Genomic DNA, 20,352 nt, shown 5'->3' on the forward strand with positions numbered 1-20,352 from the left:
CACCTTCATCCATTATCTTAGCTAGGTTTTCTGAATAACTTGCTGCAGTGTCTACATCAACATTTGCTGCTTTAGTTTGTACTGTTATGTTTTGGAGACAGCTTCTTTCCTTAACCCTCATGAACCAACCTCTCCTAGCTTCTGACTCTTCTTCTGCAGCTTCCTCATCTCTCTCAGCCTTCATAGAACCGAGGAGAGTTAGGGTCCTGCTCTGGATTAGGCTTTGGGTCAAAGGCATGTTGTGACTGGTTTGATCTTCTTTCCATATCACTCAGACTTTCTCCATATCAGCCATAAAGCTGTTTTACCTTCTTTTCACTCGTGTGTTCAGTGGAGTAGCTTTAACTTCCTTCAAGAACTTTTCCTTTGCATTCACAACTGACTGTTAGGTGAAAGAGGCCATTGCAGCCTGTCTCAGCTTTCAACATGTCTTCCTCACTAAGCTTAATTATTTCTAGCTTTCAACTTAAAGAGAGAGATGTGAGACTCTTCCTTTCACTTCAACACTGAGAGGCCACTGTAGGGTTATTAACTGGTTTCTTTCCAACATTGTTGTGTCTCAGGGCACAGGAAGGCCTGAGAAGAGAGAAACCGGGGAATGGGTTGGTTGGTGGAAGAGTCAGAACACACCCCACATTGATCAGTTAAATTAGGCATCTTATATGGGTGTGGTTAGTGGTGCCCCCAAACAATTGCAAATTATATCAAAGATCACTGATCACAGGTCACCATAATAGATATAATTAATTTTAAATTTTGAAATACTCAATCTCCAAAATGTGACACAGAAACATGAAGTGAGCATGTGCTGTTGGGAAAATGGTGTTGACAGACTTGCTTGATGCAGGGTTGCTACCAACTTTCAATTTGTAGAAAACACAGTATCTGTGAAGTACAATAAAGCAAAGTGCAAGTAAAATAACATATTCCTGTATAACTTCTCTGTGCCAAGAACTGTGCTAGATGATTTCAAAAGTTTGTTTTTACTGAGACAGTTTTGCTGTCATTGCCCAGGTTGGAATTCAATGGCACAATCGTGGCTCACTGAAACCTCTACTTCCCAGGTCAAAGCAATTCTCCTAACTCAGCCTCCCAAGTAGCTGGGATTACAGGCATGCACCACCACATCCAGCTAATCAGATGCCCCTGCAGCACCTAACACTGCTAACTACTCCCGATCTTCTAAGAAACACTACACTCTTCTGGTTGCTTTTCCATAAGTCGTTTTTTGTAGCATTGTAGCCTAATGCTTGGCACTCAGGAAGAACAGTCATGCATTGCTTAATCACATGATTATGTTCTGAGAAATGTGTTTTTTGGTGATTTTGTCATTGTGAGACTATCATAGAGTGTACTTCCACAAACCTAGACTGGTAGAGCCTACTATACACCTATGCTTTAGGGTATAATCTGTTGCTCCTAGGCTAAAAACCTGTACAGCATGTTACTGTATTGAATATTGTAGGCAGCTGTAACACAAAGCCAAGTATTTGAATATCTAAACACAGAAAATGTACAGTAAAAATATGGTATTATTCTTATGGAACTACTATTGTACATGTGGTCTGCTATTGACTGTAACATTGCTATGTGGTATGTGATTGTATTGACTATATTATATAAGTACCTGTTAAATATGTTTCCAATGACTATTCTTTTTTTTTTTTTTTTTTTGAGAAGGAGTTTCGCCCTTGTTACCCAGGCTGGAGTGCAATGGCGTGATCTCGGCTCACTGCAACCTCCGCCTCCTGGGTTCAGGCAATTCTCCTGCCTCAGCCTCCTGAGTAGCTGGGATTACAGGCACGCGCCACCATGCCCAGCTAATTTTTTGTGTTTTTAGTAGAGACAGGGTTTCACCATGTTGACCAGGATGGTCTCGATCTCTTGACCTCGTGATCCACCCGCCTTGGCCTCCCAAAGTGCTGGGATTACAGGCGTGAGCCACCGCGCCTGGCCTCCAATGACTATTCTTTAGTGTACTTCATGGCTCTTACTCTGCCTGTCAAAAATGTCTAGTATCCTAAATTGAAATCCAGCCGTATTCTCATCCCACATTCATTGTGGGCAATCGCAACCATTCTATGATATTAGCTTTAACCTGAAAACTCCCAAGTCTGATTCTCTCATCCTAGCCTTTCTTTGGAGCTCCAGACCCTTATAGTCCAGTGGTGCATGAGACCCTTTCACTTGTACGTCTTATAAGCATCTTGACCTCACCACCAAAATTCATCATTTTCCCCTTGTGACCAATTTTTCATCCAATATTAGCCACCTCTTATAAAATAGTGCCATATTTACCTAATCATTTAGCCCTGGCTACATTTATTTGAAATAATACTTATGTAGTACTTAGTATGTGACAGGAAGTGCTCTCAGTACCTTTTTTTTCTCACTTTCATTCAATCTAATTAGTCATCAGGTCTAGTTAAATCTGTAATGTTTAATACAGTTCCATCTGGTGCCCTCTTCATTTCTGTTGCCAGTGACTTACTTTCACCAACTTATGGTTTTGGTTCTTTCTCTAACAACTAAAAGTCTCTTGTCTCTCTTGCTTTCAGTTTTGCACCCTTCCAGTTCATTCACCACACCACTTTTAGAGTATTTCTAGAAAGCTAGTAAGACTACATTACTCCTCTGCTTAAATCCAGAAAGAGCATTTAATTGCCCAACTACTATGCATTGCCACAGTTTACTGGGTGCTCCAAATGGCTTACAGGAGTACCAGCATACTGATCTCTTCAGTTACCGGGGTGGCCAGGAAGGCTGATGTCCTTAGCCTAGTCTCTTCTGCTTACCAGTGTGCATACAGATTTTATTTACGTACGGTGACATTTATGGAAAAGCACACTGCCCTATAAAGTTTAAATTCCTCAGCATATTTCAGTTACTCTCTACTCTGTTTGCCCCACCTCTGCCACTCTTGTTGCCCAGGCTGGAATGCACCCACCTTCATTTATTTGCAGTTTCCTAAATGGTTTTCTGATCCCTTGTTTATATACTCTATCCCTCAAGGTCCATTTCCTCTTTGCTATTCAACTTCAGACAGTCCACAGAGACAGCTCTGCTATTGGCTACTCAAGGAAGCTATCTTTAACATCCCACCTCCAAAGTCCCTATGTACAAAGTTTATTTTCGTCAAGGCAACATGTCTTTCTCATTACACTTTACAGTAAAAAATGCCTTTTATCTGACATGGTCCCATTTTTGCGACATAAAGCCTGGCCCAGTGTGCAGCACTCAATGAATGCTTGCTTGAATGTGCTAACTTCTCAAAGTTTCCTTACCCAAAGAAATTCACGTACCACTTCTCTTTGTTTTGCAGAATTGGTAGGATCATGCAAAGTATTTATCTTTAAGTACTAAGCCTTTACAGTATCACGACAATTTGTATAGGGGATTTTTGTGAAAACTCTGTAAAACCATTCAGGTAAAACAGCCGTAGGATTCAGGAAACATACAAGGAAACCAACTTTTGGCCATAAAGACCCTTTAGCCTATGGATTCCAGTGAGGCTTCCCCACTGGTAAGTCTGTGCCCCCATCTGAGAAGGAGGTGATCCATACAGACCCAGTTCTGTACCGCGCTTTGTTCAGTTCTCTGCGTCTCTGAAATGCCTGGTGGAGCTGACACAGAACACAAAATCCAGATCCTGAGAGATCTACATAAAAGAGGGGAACTCGAGCAAGCGCAGGAAAATGGGGCAACAGCACCGCTTCCAAGTGCCATGATCCTTGGATCGCTGAGAAAGTATGGAGGTCTTGCATGGGTATAGGAGACCAAGACAGCGCCTACACAGAGTCCGGGGGGAAACTAAAAACTGAACACTTCTCTAAGGGAAAGGAAATAGTTGGTCCGCAATGCACAGGACACTGGAGAAACCTCCATATGCTAACGCACTTGGGCCGGCTCCTCTGTTGCCTCTCTAGGAATCTTGGAGGATCCATCAGTCTCAGTGGTTTATTTGTGCACATGACCTGGCTGGCCTTTGTAAGCTCAGAAGTGGCCCCCAAAAAGCTCAGGCCAACCGGGGTATTCAGCAGCCACTCAGTCTGGGTTGACTTCTCTCTCTCCTTGGCTGAAGACACTTAACTACTCTCACTGGATCCTGATGCACCTACGGTTCCCTAGGACCTTGGTTCTCCGAGGTCTCGGGCATCAGGATCTTTCCCTCTGTCCTCAGGGAGATTCCTTAATTCTGCCACAGCAAGCACCGTAGAGCCCAACCAAGCTCCTGGGATGGCTGATGGGGGTGTATGGTCTAGGCACAGGCACACTCAGAGCTCCTCCCACATTCCTGGTCATGACTCTCAGAAGATAAAGGGCTTTCCAAGTAAAAAAACCCAACCAACCAACCCTGGGTCAGTTATTATATGTACCACACCAATTGTCCAGTTACCTTCACTCTGCCCCGCCAAGGGTCAAATGCGATAATCAACACTCACTTGAGGAAAGTGGACACAAGAGGGGAAGATGTTGGCTTGCTCTCCATTGTTTTAAACCTGTTTAAATAAATCAGGTCCCCCCAAGTAACTATCCCTCACTACATACCCCTCTACAATGAGTTAGCAGAAGTCAGGGGTGGTAAGGGGAGGCCACTGCCACCCCTATACCTGCAGTTGTGCTGAGCAATCACAACTGAGGAATGATCTTGAGGCAGTTTTTGAATAGCTGCCTGAAGATCTACTGACACACTTAAGGCAAGGTCAGCTGTCTTTGGTACCATTCAGTGGCAAAAGGGCTCCTCTCCACAGCCAACAAAGGATGTGATAAATTATGAAACTACTTGGTATAATATCTGCCCCCTTCCCCTTCACCCAACTACTTGCTTAAAATGGCTGTTTGCCCTAACACTGTAAGCTTCTGATTCAGTCCTCTATCTTCTCACTTTCTTCTACAGCATAAGGTTGAACACTGTACTCTATTGGTTCCTATACCACTGAAACACTCCTGTGCTTCCAGGACATCATCCATCTTGTCTGGTAAACCATTCACTCAATAGGTTCATCTTTGGTAACTTGCTATGTAAAGAATGGGTTTGTCTTAACAGGGGGTTTGGGTGAGGGGCCCTGTGTTTGTTTTGCAGACATATTATCCCATCCTTTCTTGTCTAATCCAATACATCTATTACTGGGGGCTATCTTGGGCTAGGTGGCTACACCTAAGTCTCCAACAGCCTTTTTCATGTTCTGCATTCGTTTTCATGACAGAACATTGTAATCTTTCTGATTCTCTGTCTCTTCTATCTCCTTGGTTGAAAAAATACTGCCTACTGTAAAAATTATTAGTATAGGGACCACACATCCTGGTTTATGCCTGTTGTCTTGGTGTAATTATTAACAGCACTCCTTTTCATTTTCAGTGAAAAGATTCTCAGGTTCTGTTTCAGAAACTGAATGAATAGGTCTGGGGTGAGGCTCAGAAAACTGCAGTTCAGACAAACAACCCAGGTGACTGTAGTGCAGGTATCATCAAGAAATAGTGTCTTCAACACTGCCCATTGGCAGTTGACATAGAAAACTAGGGATAGGTTCAAAGAGACCTAAAAATCACAGAGGTTTATAGACTATGCTTTTCTCCCTATCCATTTTATGGGAAATAATAAAATGTGTGAGGAGTAAAGGGCAGTGAGATTATTTTCACTGCTTAAACAACAGCATCTAAAAACTTAGACCAGATAAATAAGAGAGATTTCTAATAATGAAGATGAAGCATGTTTCTTGGCAACAATCTGTCCCTGCGTCTATCTTTTTACTTTTTCCTTTGGTCACCATTTTTTGTCCAATCTAGAGTTTTAGCATCTAACTTTACCATCTGATTCCTTTTTATGTCCTCATATTTTTTTCTTTTTTCTTTCCATCCCACTTTGTTGCTGCTGTTGTTTACAGATGCCTACAATGAGTCTCAGGGTTCCAAGTGTAAGTGTCTATGAAACCATATATAATTCACAGTGATCTCTGTTCATAATTGGTTTCCTTTTCAAATTTTTTAAGGTGATAAAAGATTACTACAAGTTCTTAAGCATTTGAACTTCACTTTTCTCATTTAGGTATGATATTTGCTAAGCTCTTAAAATATCTTTTTAAAGCTAATATTTTCTTACCAGACAAACACTTAAACTCATTCTGAAAGTACAGGGCCTTCTCAATGTGGCTCCTACCTACCATCTCCCACTGTCTGTTGATCCAGCCAAACTCAAAAACTCTCGATTCTTTAGCATATCTTTGATAGGTCTTGCCTCACCGTGTCCCCTCTGACCAAAAGATATTCCTCTACTCCCCATCTCCCTCTCCAAAAAAAAAACAACTTATTTTTTCTCAATTAATAGTTCAACATTTAACCAATGAAACAAGTATATTGGTACATATTTTATATCTCAAAATTATTCCACAGAAAAGATTTCATATTTTATAATAGCTTTAATTTTAGATACATTTTCCTTTTAAAATCTCCTTAGAGGTAATTTTTGTCTTTTTAGAAAATGTAAAACAACCTTCCACTATAAACTTTAATATATTTTTTAAAGAAAAAGTATAATCAGATACAGAAAATAGGAGTCATTTGCAAATGTAAAATATGAACAGATACTTGATATTACTGGAATCTTGACCAAGAAATCAAAATTATAGCGAGTTTTCAGAGCTCTATTTACAGCTCTAGGCTAATGCGGTTGCAAGATTCTCAGTTATTTCTTGATGCAGCATCCACTGTCCTGAACAGTGCTCAAAGGGGTGTCAGACTGTCCTCAAGAACCAGTAAGTTTATTTAAATGGATTTGAATCAATATTTCCTACATCTTGCTCAGCCATAGAACGGTGACTACTCTGCTCTTTCAGACTAGACTTTTCAAGGGAACAGAAAGCGGTAGATACTGGTCCAGGAAATACCTGAAAAGAGGTCTGTGCTAGAGTCTTAATGGGTTGAATAAAGGAGCCAGGGTAGTAAAAATGGGAGAGAGAAGTGAGAGAAATTTAGAAATGTGAAAGGGAGACAACTAAGAACTTCTGTCCAAGAAGAACTAGAATAATCGCAGAAGCAGCCAATGTCTACATGCCATTGTCTATCAGTTAAGTCAAATATTATTTTTCAATTAATGAGGAATGTGCACCCTAGATAAAAGATTACCATAAGAGAATCTACACAATTACTATCAGAAAACAAGGGACGCTAGTTTGTTAACTGTCAAGTCATTTTAATCATGTTAAGCATCATTGCATTCTAAGTGGTATTTCTGTCTCTACAGCATATGTAACATCTTTTGCTTCTTAAGATTTTCCTGTTGTTAAGAAAGACAAGATATTTTGAGAGCTGTGAGAAAACAAGCACAAAACAAATCAAACATCCAACATTCAGGTGCAGGTATGAAAATTCATTCCTTAGAAATACATCCTTCAGGCTGGGCATGGTGGCTCATGCCTGTAATCCAAGCACTTTGGAAGCCAAGGCGGGTGGATCACCTGAGGTTGGGAGTTCAAGACCAGCCTGACCAACATGGTGAAATCCCGTCTTTATTTAAAAAAAAAGAAATACATCCTTCAAAAACCTCATCTGTTCATATTTTAAATCTTTTAAGACCTGATGTAATGGAATTAGCCAAACATGCTGCTTCAACTTATAGAGAGGCATTTAAGATATTTATTAACTCAGAATACTATAGAATATGTATTATATGACTTTATGGAATATGTATTTACTTAAGAAGTTGATGTTACTTGAAACTTAAGTCTACTATATTTTTCTTTACTCAAAAATCTGTAGCTACTTCTCTTGGAAATAATTTAACCTCAAGACAATAAAAAAATACTCTTGAGGAAATATAAGATTTTTTATAGGCCTGGCGTGGTGGCTCATGCCTATAATCCCAGCACTTTGGGATGCCGAGGCAGGCGGATCATGAGGTCAGGTGATCAAGACCATCCAAAAAAAACAACACAGAAATTAGCTGGGCGTGGTAGCATGCATCTGTAGTCGGGAGGCTGAGGCAGAAGAATCACTTGAACCGGGAGGTGGAGGTTGCAGTGAGCTGAGATTGCATCACTGCACTCCAGCCTGGTGTCAGAGCATGATTCCATCTCAAAAAAAAAAAAAAAAAAAAAAAGATTTTTTATAATACCCACAATTAGCCTCAAGTACTGACACAAACAGTTTGAAATGTCAAGTGTAAGAATATGTGATAGAACCAAATACACTAAGCTGAAAAATACCACCCATCACTTCTCCATTTCTTTGTGGAAGACTTATGTGCAATTCTGGTTGCCCACACCTTGTTTGCTAGCTCATATAAAAGCTGTTAGCTTTTGAACAGAAGAAACTTAATTTGGACTAAACTTGAATGAAACAATACGTAACATTCTTAAATAGTGATTTTTTTTTCATCTATTGGAGTCTGTCAAATAAACTATGGAGAATGAACAAATAAAATCCTATTAACTTATTAAAAAAAATAAAGAAGGTCTGTGTTACGATGTGGATATCTCTAAAAATTATATTCTTTCAAGAACACAGCAAGGTATTAGAACAGTATAAATAATATGCTTTTTGAGTAATGGAGGAAATAAGATTATACATTCCTATTTCCTTACATTTACGGAAAGAAACACTAAAAGATACATAAGAAAATAATAAAATGGCTACCTATAAAGGGAAGAAGTAGACCTTTTTGTATTATTTTGATTTTTGAATCAGGCGAAGAATGAATTATCTTTTTTAAAAAAGTCCTCCTAAGTAAATTAAATTTTAAAAGTTAAAAATAATCATTACAAAAATAAATAAATGCTTCCAGTGAGGATTAAGTGACGACAGTCTTTCCTGGACTCCACTGTAAATTAAATAGAAGGGTTGTACATTTATTGAAACATACAAATGGGGGACATTTGTTGAGCAACTTCAATGACTTATAAGTCCAATAAATTTCATATACTTGTAATTTTAATTTGGTGATATAATGCTCCCAGTGGCTTAGTAGAAAGAGTGTTACACAAAGAATTAGGTGACAGGGTTCTAGTTCCAGCTCTGCTTTTAACTGGCTCTATGATCTTAGTCACTTCTCAGAACTTCTTTTTATCTGTCAAATAAAGGCATGCAGAAGTGATCTCTAGGGACCCTTAGAGTGATTCTGTTATTCTTAAGTTACCTGTTGTATACTGGGTATTTGGGTGTATTCCAAACTCGATTCTTTTCACCATAGGTTTTTCATTTCTTTTTCTCCTGGACCTTGTATAAAGCTTTGCAAAGAGTTCCTTAGTCAATGTTAAGAGAAAGAAATTTTTTTATGTATGACCTTGGTGGTAATCAATAGTAAATGCTGAGAAATGTGTAGGCCATAAAATCAAACAACATGAAAGAGGGATCATACTCTTCTCTTCCCTGATGTTTCAAATTTTCCATACAAAATATTGAATAAAGTAGAAAAAGGCAAAAACAAAAAATGCTCATTATATGTTAATGGAAAAAACACAAAGAGGCCTATATTTTCCAATGAAAAGTCTCAGGTGAGATAACAGATTTTTAGCTAAGTTTCTTAGCTCTGTGTAAATTTAAAATCATCAGCAATATTTGTTATGAAGAGCCACTGAGCTGCTAATAACATATGGTTGCTTCAATTTCTTAGTTCCTGACTAAAGGCTAAAACTAAAAAATCTACAGCAATCTAACTTACTATAAATCTACATTTATACAGGAAGATTCATCTGCCCTTTTTGTAGGTTAAAAAGCAAATTATCATATCTTATGTGAATGGAAAGTAGTCAGGTAACCTATATTATGAATTTTATTATTATTATTTTTAAATACTCAGTGAACTGTCTTTGAGATTATTTTATACTCAGGCTACATATAATTATTTTAAAACTTAAAAAAAAAAAAGTTTTAATAAACTAGGATGAAGTTTTCCTGAAATACACTTAGAAAACCTCTTGCACAGATGTGTATGAAACTAGGTCTACAGCATATATAATGAAGTCAACACAAGAGACAGTATTCAGTATCGCAAAGCTGAGGATGTCACTGACCAGAGAACTCAGCAGATGTATTTAAGACATTATGCTTTTCTCTGCATAAAAATAAGGGAATTTTTACTGGTTTTCCCCTGACTTTCTATGCTAGGGGACACAGCAGGGACAAAGAAAGAAACAGTACCCTTGCCATCTTGGCTAGTGGTCATATGTGAGGAAATTTTTCCCTACCTGTTCCAAGGAGCTAGCTTGATTCAGCCACAGGGTGGACTTTCCGATGCTGGATTAGGTTGCAATGGTAAATGAAGTTCTTGCCACATTCTTCACATTCATAAGGTCTCTCTCCAGTATGAATTCTCTGATGCTTAATGAGGACTGAACGTCGGCTAAAACTCTTACTGCACTGATTACACTGGTAAGGTTTCTCCCCAGTGTGAATTCTGAGGTGATGGAAAAGCCCGGCGTTCTGACTGAAGGCTTTGCCACAAACACTGCACTGGTAGCGCTTCTCCCCAGTGTGGAGTCTCTGGTGCTGGAACAGGCCTGACCGCTGGCTGAAGGCCCGCCCACACTCGGCACATTCATAAGGCTTCTCACCTGTGTGTGTTCTCTGGTGCTCAATAAGAATGGAATTCTGGGTGAAACTTTTTCCACATTCACTACAGATATAGGGTCTCTCCACTGAAGAGCTCACCCTTTGCTTTTCCGGTCTGCCCTCATGGTCACAGATATCTCCATACTCACGCATCTGAGTAATATTACCATTCAGTTTTCCAGGAACTTGTACAAGAGATTTCACTTCCTGAGAAATCTCCTTTGGGGCTAACTCCACATTCCAAGTCCCAGCCTTGCCATCTAAAATAATGATAACATGAAAGATAACATGAAGTATGAAAGATAACAAAAAAAGTGGCCAGGAGAATGGGTGGAAGGGGACAAGTAGCCACTTTTTCTGTTTATTTTTTCACTCTAAAACTATTATACCCAGACCTCAGGGAAAAGATGCACTGTATTATAACTGCTTACTTAATTGTCTGCCTCTCCCACTAGACTGTAAACTTCATGGGAGCAGGGACCACATCAGTCTTGTTTATCACTGTACCCCTGGTACCTGGCATAGTGCCTGGCATACAGCAGACACTAAATAAATGTGTTGAATTGATAAATATTCAGAGAATGAGGTAGGCTCTCTGAGGAAATTCTAATCCTCACCAATCTCCTGAACTGGGTACACCTCTTGCAAATTATACTGACATTGCTCTTCCAAGGCTTGGAATTGGCCATTTGATGACTCCTGATCTGATCTTGGAGTTGCCTTCTCCTTTACAAACTCTTCCTCGTCATAAGCATGGGTCAGGACCTGGTGGAAATCAAGAACAGTTGGGAACCAAGTATCAGACAGAACACTGCAAGGAGGCCTTCTCAGGGCCACTGGATAGAAAAGAAGGACCAAGAAGTTGGCAAAGAAAAAACAGAGGCAGAGAGTTTAAAAGCCTACAGGAGATTAAGTCTGGCATAAAAAAATCCTCTTCTTGTTACATTGAAATCCCATACTTGTTCTTACAGATACAAACACCTGTTCTCCTGTCTTCTCACCTGCTCTCCTGGTTCATCCAGCTCTCTCTCCAAATCCTCCAGCACAGTCACTGCCTCCTCTCCACTCAGAGGGTGGTGTGCTCTCACCCAGGCCTGGAGCTCCTCAGGCAGGATAGTCAGGAACTGCTCCAGCACCAGCAGCTCCAGGATCTGCTCCTTCGTGTGCATCTCCGGTCTCAGCCACTGATGGCAGAGCTCCTGGAGTCTTCGAAGAGCCTCCCGGGGCCCAGGGGTCTCCTGATAGCAGAACTGCCTGAAGCGTCGACGAAAGATCTCTCTAGTATGAGGGTTATTTCTTGACAGGCCTGATTCTGGCCGACAGGAGTGTCCCTCCTCTTCCTCCTTTACCTTCACTGCCATAAGTCCTTCCTGCATCTCTGCAGTCTGAAGGGTCAAGGTTATGGACATCAAAAGTTTAACTATTCAGAAAAAGAATCTATTCTTGGTAATTCTCCCTTGATCTTTTCTTCTGGAAACCCCGAGATCTAGACAATAATTTGCAAAGAAAAAAATATAAAAATGCAGAAAACCTCAGGACAAGGAGGAAATGGAGTATTTATACTAAAATCAGCCACTTTGTCTCATGAAGAAGGAACGTCGAAATTTGATTAATAATAGATACTTTGGACATACAAATCCAGATAGAAGAAAAAGAGAAATGGAAGAAACAAAAACTCCTACAGTTTACTAAATGAAGATACTGTTTCAGTCATCCTGAATGAAACAGCTCAAATCAGCTTGAGTATATTGGGTTTTAACTTGAATGGCAAGATGCTAAATTCAAGGCAAATTTTCGCTGTATGAGGGTAAACAAGCACTTTGGGCCCAAGTGGTCACAGATGACACCAAGAATCAAGGAGAAAAAGGAAATAAATGGAGGATGGAGGGAAAGTAAAGAAGATAAAAAGTAAGAATGTTAAGCAATGCCCTTAGAGAGGAGAGGCAGAGTCCCTCCAATCATGGGAGGGATGGAGGAGAGAGATCTAGGTTTAACATGTGGAAGGTACTGGGCTGAGAAATCATCCTGCTGGTATTCCCTCCAAAGTCTTGGGCTTCATGTTTTGAGCCTTGGTCTCTTCGTTCTATAAAATAGGAATCCTAAAACCAACACTGCATATCTTTCTAGGTTGATACAAAGATAAAATGAGGATAATGAGCACAAAGAAGCTGGGTGTTTAGTAAACTGTAAAGCGGTAACACTGTTGTTATTTTTCTTATGTTATTGTAAGATTAAATGAATATCTTGGTGGTTTAAGCGCTAAGACAAAAGAATCAAAGTAGTTGACTGTAGTGGTCTAGGCTCAGAGATATTAAAATGAACGAAATACTGATTCTAGTACTTTAAAACAGGAGTAGAATTTGAGCTTTTTGTTGCCCTTTAATTTCTTGGAAATTTTTTCTCTTTGAAGCTACTTGAAGGTAGAGAGTGGGCAATTTTATGTAAAATAAAATTACTGCTAATAAAAAGACAAATGTCTATGACTCCTGAGGTGAGGAGTTCGAGACCAGCCTGGCCAACGTGACGACACCCTGTCTCTACTAAAAAATACAAAAATTAGCTGGGTGTGGTGGCACATGCCTGTAATCCCCGCTACTGGGGAGGCTGAGGCTGGAGAATCACTTGAACCCAGGAGGCAGAGATTGCGGTGAGCCAAGATCATATCACTATACTCCAGCCTGGGCAACAGAGCGAGACTCTGTCTCAAAAGAAAAAACAAAAATAAAGAAACTTATGAGCAATCTTAACTAGGATAGTACTTAATGAAGGCAATTTTCTGAAAGAAAAACAATTATGTGACCCACTGATTTCTAAGCAGCATTTGAAGCAGAGACTTTCAAACTTTTTTGACCAGGACCCTTATTAAGAAATATTTTATATTATAACCCAGAACATACACGCACATTCATATGAGTGTATGTTTGTGCATTTATGAGATATACAAATAACTGAAATAATACTTTCACAAAACAATATGTATGCTTGCTCTATGTCGTGACATACAATTATTTTTTAAACCTATTTCATTAAAAGATAAAAAAGCTTGGGAACAGATTTTATGACCCACAAATGAAAAATAACCTGTAGAATAAAATATTTTTAATTATAAGAAAATTATTGTAATCCATTGCAAAAATAACCCTACACTATTCTGTTTGTTTGGGTTCTTTGTTGTTGTTATTTGTTTTGAGACAGAGTCTCACTCTGTCACCCAAGCTGGAGTGCAGTGGCACGATCTTGGCTCACTGCAACCTCCGCCTCCTGGGTTCAAGCAATTCTCCTGCCTCAGCCTCCTGAGTAGCTGGGATTACAGGTGACCGCTACCATGCCAGGCTAATTTTTGTATTTTTAGTAGAAATGAGGTTTCACCACGTTGGCCAGGCTGGTCTTGAACTCCTGACCTCAGATGATCCACCCACCTTGGTCTCCCAAAGTGCTGGGATTACAGGCATGAGCCACTGTGCCCAGCAACCCTACACTGTTCTTAGGTATTGACATTGATTGTGAAATTAAATAACTAAGGATAGGGTATTTTATTAGCCTGCTCTCATGCTGCTAAAAAAGACATACCCAAGACTGGGTAATTTATGAAGGAAAAAGGTTTAATTGACTCACTGTTCAGCACGGCTGGAGAGGCTTCAGGAAACTTACAATCATGGTGGAAGGGGAAGCAAACATGTTCTTCACATGGCAGCAGCAGGGAGAAGTGCCGAGGAGAGGGAAAAGCCCCTTATAAAACCATCAGCTGTCATGAGAACTCACTATCACGAGAACAGCATGAAGGTACCTGCCCCATAATTAAATTACCTCCCACCAGGTCCCTCCCACAACACATGGGGATTATGGGAACTTGGGAACTATAATTCAGGATGAGATTTGGCTGGGGACACAGCCAAACCATGTCAGGTATTTAAATTACAAGTGAACACTGATCATATTACAACTAGAAGAAAAGTTAGATTCATGTTGTGATTATATTTATCAAAGGGCAAAAAGCTACTGGCATGGGACAGCATCCTTCTGGATAACCTGCACACATAATCCTCTCCATAAAGTTCTGAGATCTTTGGTTTGGTTGCCTTTTATAATCACTACCCCAGAAATTGTACAAAGAATTTTTTTTCTCTAAAGACAGAATCCTCAAATTCATATTTCCCCCCACTTTTATTCCCCTTCCCCCTTCCCCCTTCCCTTCTTCCCTCCTTCCCTCCTTCCTTCCTTTTTTCCTTTTCTTTCCCTCCCTTCCTCCTTTCCTCTCTTTCTGAGACGGAGTCTCGCCCTGTTGCCCAGGCTGGAATGCAATGGTGCAATCTCGGCTTACTGCAACCTCTGCCTCCTGGGTTCAAATGATTCTCTTGCCTCAGCCTCCCGAGTAGCTGGGATTACAGGGACTCACCACAAAGCCCAGCTCTTTTTTTCTTTTTAATTGAGATGGGGTTTCTCCATGTTGTCCGAGCTGGTCTCAAACTCCTGACCTTGTGATCTGTCTGCCTTGGCCTCCCAAAGTGCTAGTATTACAGGCATGAGCCACCATGCCAGGCCTTCCCCTGCTTTTCTTGGTGTGGTCTCACCACTACTGTGACTACCATATTATCTTTTTCTGTCATAACTTTTCATATATCACTCATTCATTTAGCAAATGTTTATTGAGAGCCTATCATATTCCAACTACTGTTCTAGGCACTAGGGATGTGGCTGCAATTATAACAAAGTCCCTAGTCTCATGGAATTGACATTCTAATAACAATATTAATAATAGCAGACATTTATAGTGCTTTTAACATGCCAGGTATTGTTACGGATGCTTTATATATACTAAACCACTTAATCCTCAAAACAACCATGAAGAAGGTGCTATTATTACCACCATAGCACAGATGAGAAAACTCAGATACAAAAAGTTTAGGTTACTAGTCCAAAGTCCAAGTCAGTTACAGGTAGAAGTAATGAAGCTGCAATTCAAACCCAACAAATCTGACTTCAGAATTTACAGTCTCCACTGCTATAACACTAACTCTCTGTTGGGGAAAGAAGAGGCCAGGATGAGGAAAAGGGGTCCAGGAGGCAGATAATAATTAAGTATTGGTGAAATAGTGATAAATGCTGTAAAGAAAATAAAGGGAAAGGAGAGAGTAAGGGGAAAGAAAGCTTGCTATTTTATAGTCAGGGAAGGCCTTGATAAGGTAATGGTTGAACAGTTCTGTGGGAAGTGAGAAGCAAGTCACATGGCTATCTAGAGAAAGACTGTTCCCGCAAAGGGAACTGCAAGTGCAAAGTTTTGCAGGTGGGAACATGCCTTGATTTTTCAATAATTGCTAGTTGAACAAGGGCAATGATACAAAGAAAACAAAAGGAAAAGTGATGGGAGATAAAGCAAGGAGTTTGGAAACAGATCATGAAAGGCAGTGGTAAGGGCTCTAGCTTGTACTCTATGAGATATGGAAACCACCGAGGATTTTGAGCCAAGGGGTAACAAAATTTTACTTACATTTAATATAAAAGCATAACTCTAGCTGCCGTGTCAGTGACCTTGGGGCTAAGTGGAAACAGAGAGGAATGCTGTGACAATCATCCAGGGAAGAGATGGTCACGGCTTGAAACCTGGTCTGCTGAATTTGTTACAGGGTAAGAAAGTTTTGTGGTACAAATATCAAATAGCTAAATTCAGAATATGTACTCTCACATGAGTCAGTAAACGTACCATAGATTCAAGGGATGAAACAGTCACTCATGCTTTCTTTTTTTCAACTTTCTAGGCTCTGAAAAATGTCTTTTCTTATTTATCACTTGTGCCTCTTGGTTTCCAAGTCAAACCTTTTCTATTCAAAGACAATGCAGCTGAAGCTTAGACTTCTGCCCAGAAAAATTCATTTCTGGGATGTGGTGTTTCAGATATTCAGTTTCACAAATATAAATTTCCCTATTTTCTCTGTATACTCTGGGTTCATTTTTGCCTTCCTTCAACTGATTTTGCTTTTATCTTGGGGACTTAGTACCCAGACCCTTGCACCAGCATATATGAGTTCTTCTTTGAACCCAGTGTCTCCAAAAGGCTTCCCTAGTTTTTTATAATCCTGCCCTCCCGGTCACATCGAGTTCCTAATTTCCCATTCAGGATCACAACCTCAGTGTATATACCAAGTATATAATTAGCACAATAATCTGCATTTTAAAGTTGGTTCCCCCTAGAGCCTCAGCAAGCTCAACATCCCCAAATCTACCATCATCCTTATGGATGGATGCTCTTTACCAAAGCTATGCATGTAGGTGAAGACTAAGCAGCACACAATACAAATGTGCCTTTACCACCATACACCCAACAACCCTCACCTCTGCTGATACCATCTCTGGCTTCTCACTAATTGGATGAATTCCCAAACTCTCAAGCACAGCTTAAAACCAGTCAGACCTTTAGCTTCTGTTGTCTGGCTCCACTGTTGCTTTCCTCTGTTCCACAAGCAGAACCCTCAGTTCCAGTCAGGCTTTCTTTCTCACTATTCTAATCAGGCTTTTCTCATCCCTGTGCCATGACCTTGCTCTTGCCTTACGCCCTCATTCAAACCCTATCCAGTCTCTGCAGCTTGATTCAAATCGCACATCCTCTCTGAAGTCTTCATTATCCATTTCAGCTCACTCTCCTTTGTCGTATACTGTATGAGTCATATCTTTCACCATCAGTCACAATTCATCTTGTACCGTTACTTCTCTTCGGAACCATTTTTTTAAATCCAAAAAGTAGAGCGGAATACATAATTCCTTCACCAAGTTCTACTACCCCAAAATAAATAGTCTTAAAGACTGGAATGTGTCTTTTTCATTTTCTATAAATTTGCAATCATACATACACATGTATACACATGTGCACACATACATAGAGTTGATATAAGCCCATATATTTTATTTACCTTAGATAAGCAGAAGATAGTATGAGGTAGCAAAGAATACGGGCAGATATGGTTATGAATTTTTTTTCTTTTGAGATGGAGTCTTGCTCTGTTGCCCAGGCTGGAGTGCAGTGGCAGGATCTTGGTTCACTGTAACCTCCACCTCCCAGGTTCAAGCAATCCTCCTGCCTCAGCCTCCTGGATAGTTGGGATTACAGGTGCCACCACCACTTCTGGCTACTTCTTGTATTTTTAGTAGAGACGGAGTTTCACCATACAGGTCAGGCTGGTCTTGAACTTCTGACCTCAGGTGATCCGCCCACCTCAGCCTCCCAAAGTGCTGGGATTACAGGTATGAGCCACCACAGCCCGCCGCTTATAAATTCTAACACAGTGATCTTGGGCAAGTTACTTGATTTTTCTAAGCCTCAAGCTCATACATGAAATGAGGGCAACAACTACCTTGCCAACTTGTTGAGACTATTAAATGAGATAATGCACAGAAAGTGTTTTTTTTTTTTTGCACAAAGCCTGGCCTCGCATATAAATCTGCAAATTAATCTTTTAATGAGATAATGTACAATTTTGGTACAATGGTGGCTTAATTAATAGTTGCTACCTTCCGTTAGGGCCAAGACTGTAATCTTTTCTATTGCCCAAAGAACAAGATGAGTGGGCAAAAACAAGCACACAAATCAATAAAATGGCCGTTTTATCATGTTTGCAGACACACTGAAAGATATGTGTCTTCAGATATATTCTCCTCTCCAAGTAAATCCTAACTAGAAACCCAGGACGACTGAGGTCCAAAAGAAAGACCGGATTCAAATGAGCCAAGTTAATCTCCCTGGCTATGGCTATTAAGCTAATACACAGACTGGAGTGAGCATAGCAGAGGTTTTAAGAAAATGGACTCTGGAGCCACAGTGCCTGGATTTGAATGCTTCCTACAGCCCTTACTAGCTTTATGACCTTGGGCAAGTTACTTAACTTCATTTTATTCTTGTAGGTTAATTTTAAAAAGAGGCAGGACAGGGAGGTGGGGCATAGTCTACATAATAACAGTACCTATCTTACAGAGTTAAGAGAAACATAGTATTTGGGACGTGCTTAGAACAGGGCTGGGCTGGCACATAGTAAATGCTATTTATTCTTTTGGAAAAAAATCCATAGCAGCAAGACCAAGAAAGGCTGCGGCATCTTGTAAAACTATCTCTGTTCATTCTTTAAAATAAGTGCACAGTACACATTTTTTCATATCCGAATCTGTCGGATCCTAAGATGCAGACAGGGAGAGTTCAGAGTGTCCCCAGTACCAGGGCTGAAAGGCTGAAGAACGCAGGAACAGAAACGGGTGGAGGAAAGGGGAGGAGCAACGACGCGGACTCGGGGAACAGGCCCGTCCAGGCTCCGGAGAAACCCCCTCTGCCCTCCCCTGCCCGGCCCATCTCCGACCGAGAAGCCCCTGCCGCCAAATCCCCATACCCGGTCCGGGTCGCAGCGCACAGGCCGGCCGTTCCGAAGCCCCTCAGCTGCAGCCCGACTCCGAGGCTCAGCGAGGCATCCGCGAGAGGAGACGCCACCTAGCGCAGGTCACGGCGCCTCCGAATCCCCGACTGCAGCCGCCGGGAGATGCGACAAAGGACGGAAGTGCGTCACCGCGGCGCGTTCTCCCCGGAACGCGGGCTCGGAAGGCCGGCGGTCTGCTCACCCCGTGGTCGTGCGTCCCCGTCTGCAGGCGTAGTGAGATGCTAGGTGACCGTGTTCCAGGCGGCAGTGCACAGCGGCTAACATAGTGCTGTAACACGTGTTAATTCATACTCTGCCTGACAACCCTGCGAGTTAGGTACCGTTATCTCCATTTAACCGGTGTGTGTGTCTATATATATATATATTCTAGCTCTTGTATACACACACACATATACATATATACATATATGTACATATATATGTATATGGAGGATTTTATGAGATGCTTTCTGTTCAAAAACAACTCCACAGAATTCCTTTTCATTTTTCACCGTTGCACATTTTTTTTTTTTTTTTTTGGGAGACGGAGTTTCGCTCTTTGTTACCCAGGCTGGAGTGCAATGGCGCGATCTCGGCTCACCGCAACCTCCGCCTCCTGGGTTCAAGCAATTCTCCTGCCTCAGCCTCCTGAGTAGCTGGGACTACAGGCATGCACCACCATGTCCAGCTAATTTTTTGTATTTTTAGTAGAGACGGGGTTTCACCATGTTCACCAGGATGGTCTCGATCTCTTGACCTCGTGATCCACCCGCCTCGGCCTCCCAAAGTGCTGGGATTACAGGCTTGAGCCACCGCGCCTGGCCCCGTTGCACATTTTTTTTCTTTCCCCCCACTGTGAAAACTCTGGCTCCCAATAGCGTAAAGAAATTCACTAAATTTACTCTATCTTACAAACAAAATAGTTTCAGGTGGGCGCTGTGGCTCAAGCCTGTAATCCCAGCACTTTGGGAGGCCGAGGCGGGCGGATCACCTGAGATCAAGAGTTGAAGACCAACCTGACCAACATGGAAAATCCCCACCTCTACTAAAAAACCCCCCACAAAATTAGCTGGCATGGTGGCACATGCCTGTAATTCCAGCTACTTGGGAGGCTGAGGCAGGAGAATCGCTTGAACCTCGGAAGTGGAGGTTGCAGCGAGCTGAGATGGAGCTATTGCACTCCAGCCTGGGCAACAAGAGCGAAACTCCATCTCAAAAAAAGTTTCAAGATTATAATACCAATATATCGATAACTGGCAATAACATATCTACTGCATAGAGTTCAAAATTTCTTTGCTTGTTTTGTTTTTTAATTATATCCTGTTAAGGGAGTATAGTCAAAGAACTGGATAAATGTCTTTTTTTTTTTTAAATCATCCACGTTTCTGTTTATATATAGTATATAGAACAACAA

At 40.9% G+C, this 20,352-nt stretch overlaps 1 protein-coding gene across 8 annotated transcripts; it reads right to left on the minus strand.

Annotated features, from left to right (window-relative positions):
* Positions 1-461: 461 nt before the first annotated feature.
* ZSCAN23 (zinc finger and SCAN domain containing 23) lies at positions 462-19,049 on the minus strand. Of its 8 annotated transcripts, none has more exons than XM_032270459.1 (5): positions 18,915-19,036; positions 11,547-12,031; positions 11,163-11,310; positions 10,182-10,805; positions 462-576 (listed from the first exon to the last, which is right to left on the minus strand). In XM_032270459.1, the coding sequence occupies exons 2-4, from the start codon at positions 11,952-11,954 to the stop codon at positions 10,195-10,197; spliced, it is 1,167 nt and encodes a 388-aa protein (XP_032126350.1). In that variant the 5' UTR covers positions 11,955-12,031; positions 18,915-19,036; the 3' UTR covers positions 462-576; positions 10,182-10,194. The 8 variants fall into 8 exon arrangements, with proteins under 8 accessions (XP_032126350.1, XP_032126348.1, XP_032126349.1 ...); XM_032270457.1 differs by lacking the exon at positions 462-576 and adding an exon at positions 6,492-7,273; XM_032270458.1 differs by lacking the exon at positions 462-576 and adding an exon at positions 8,823-9,061.
* Between the last annotated feature and the right edge of the window lie 1,303 nt (positions 19,050-20,352).

The sequence above is a fragment of the Sapajus apella genome, unplaced genomic scaffold (genome assembly GCF_009761245.1).
Source record: "Sapajus apella isolate SASKATOON/1434 unplaced genomic scaffold, GSC_monkey_1.0 scaffold210, whole genome shotgun sequence".
NCBI classification, from domain to species: domain Eukaryota; kingdom Metazoa; phylum Chordata; class Mammalia; order Primates; family Cebidae; genus Sapajus; species Sapajus apella.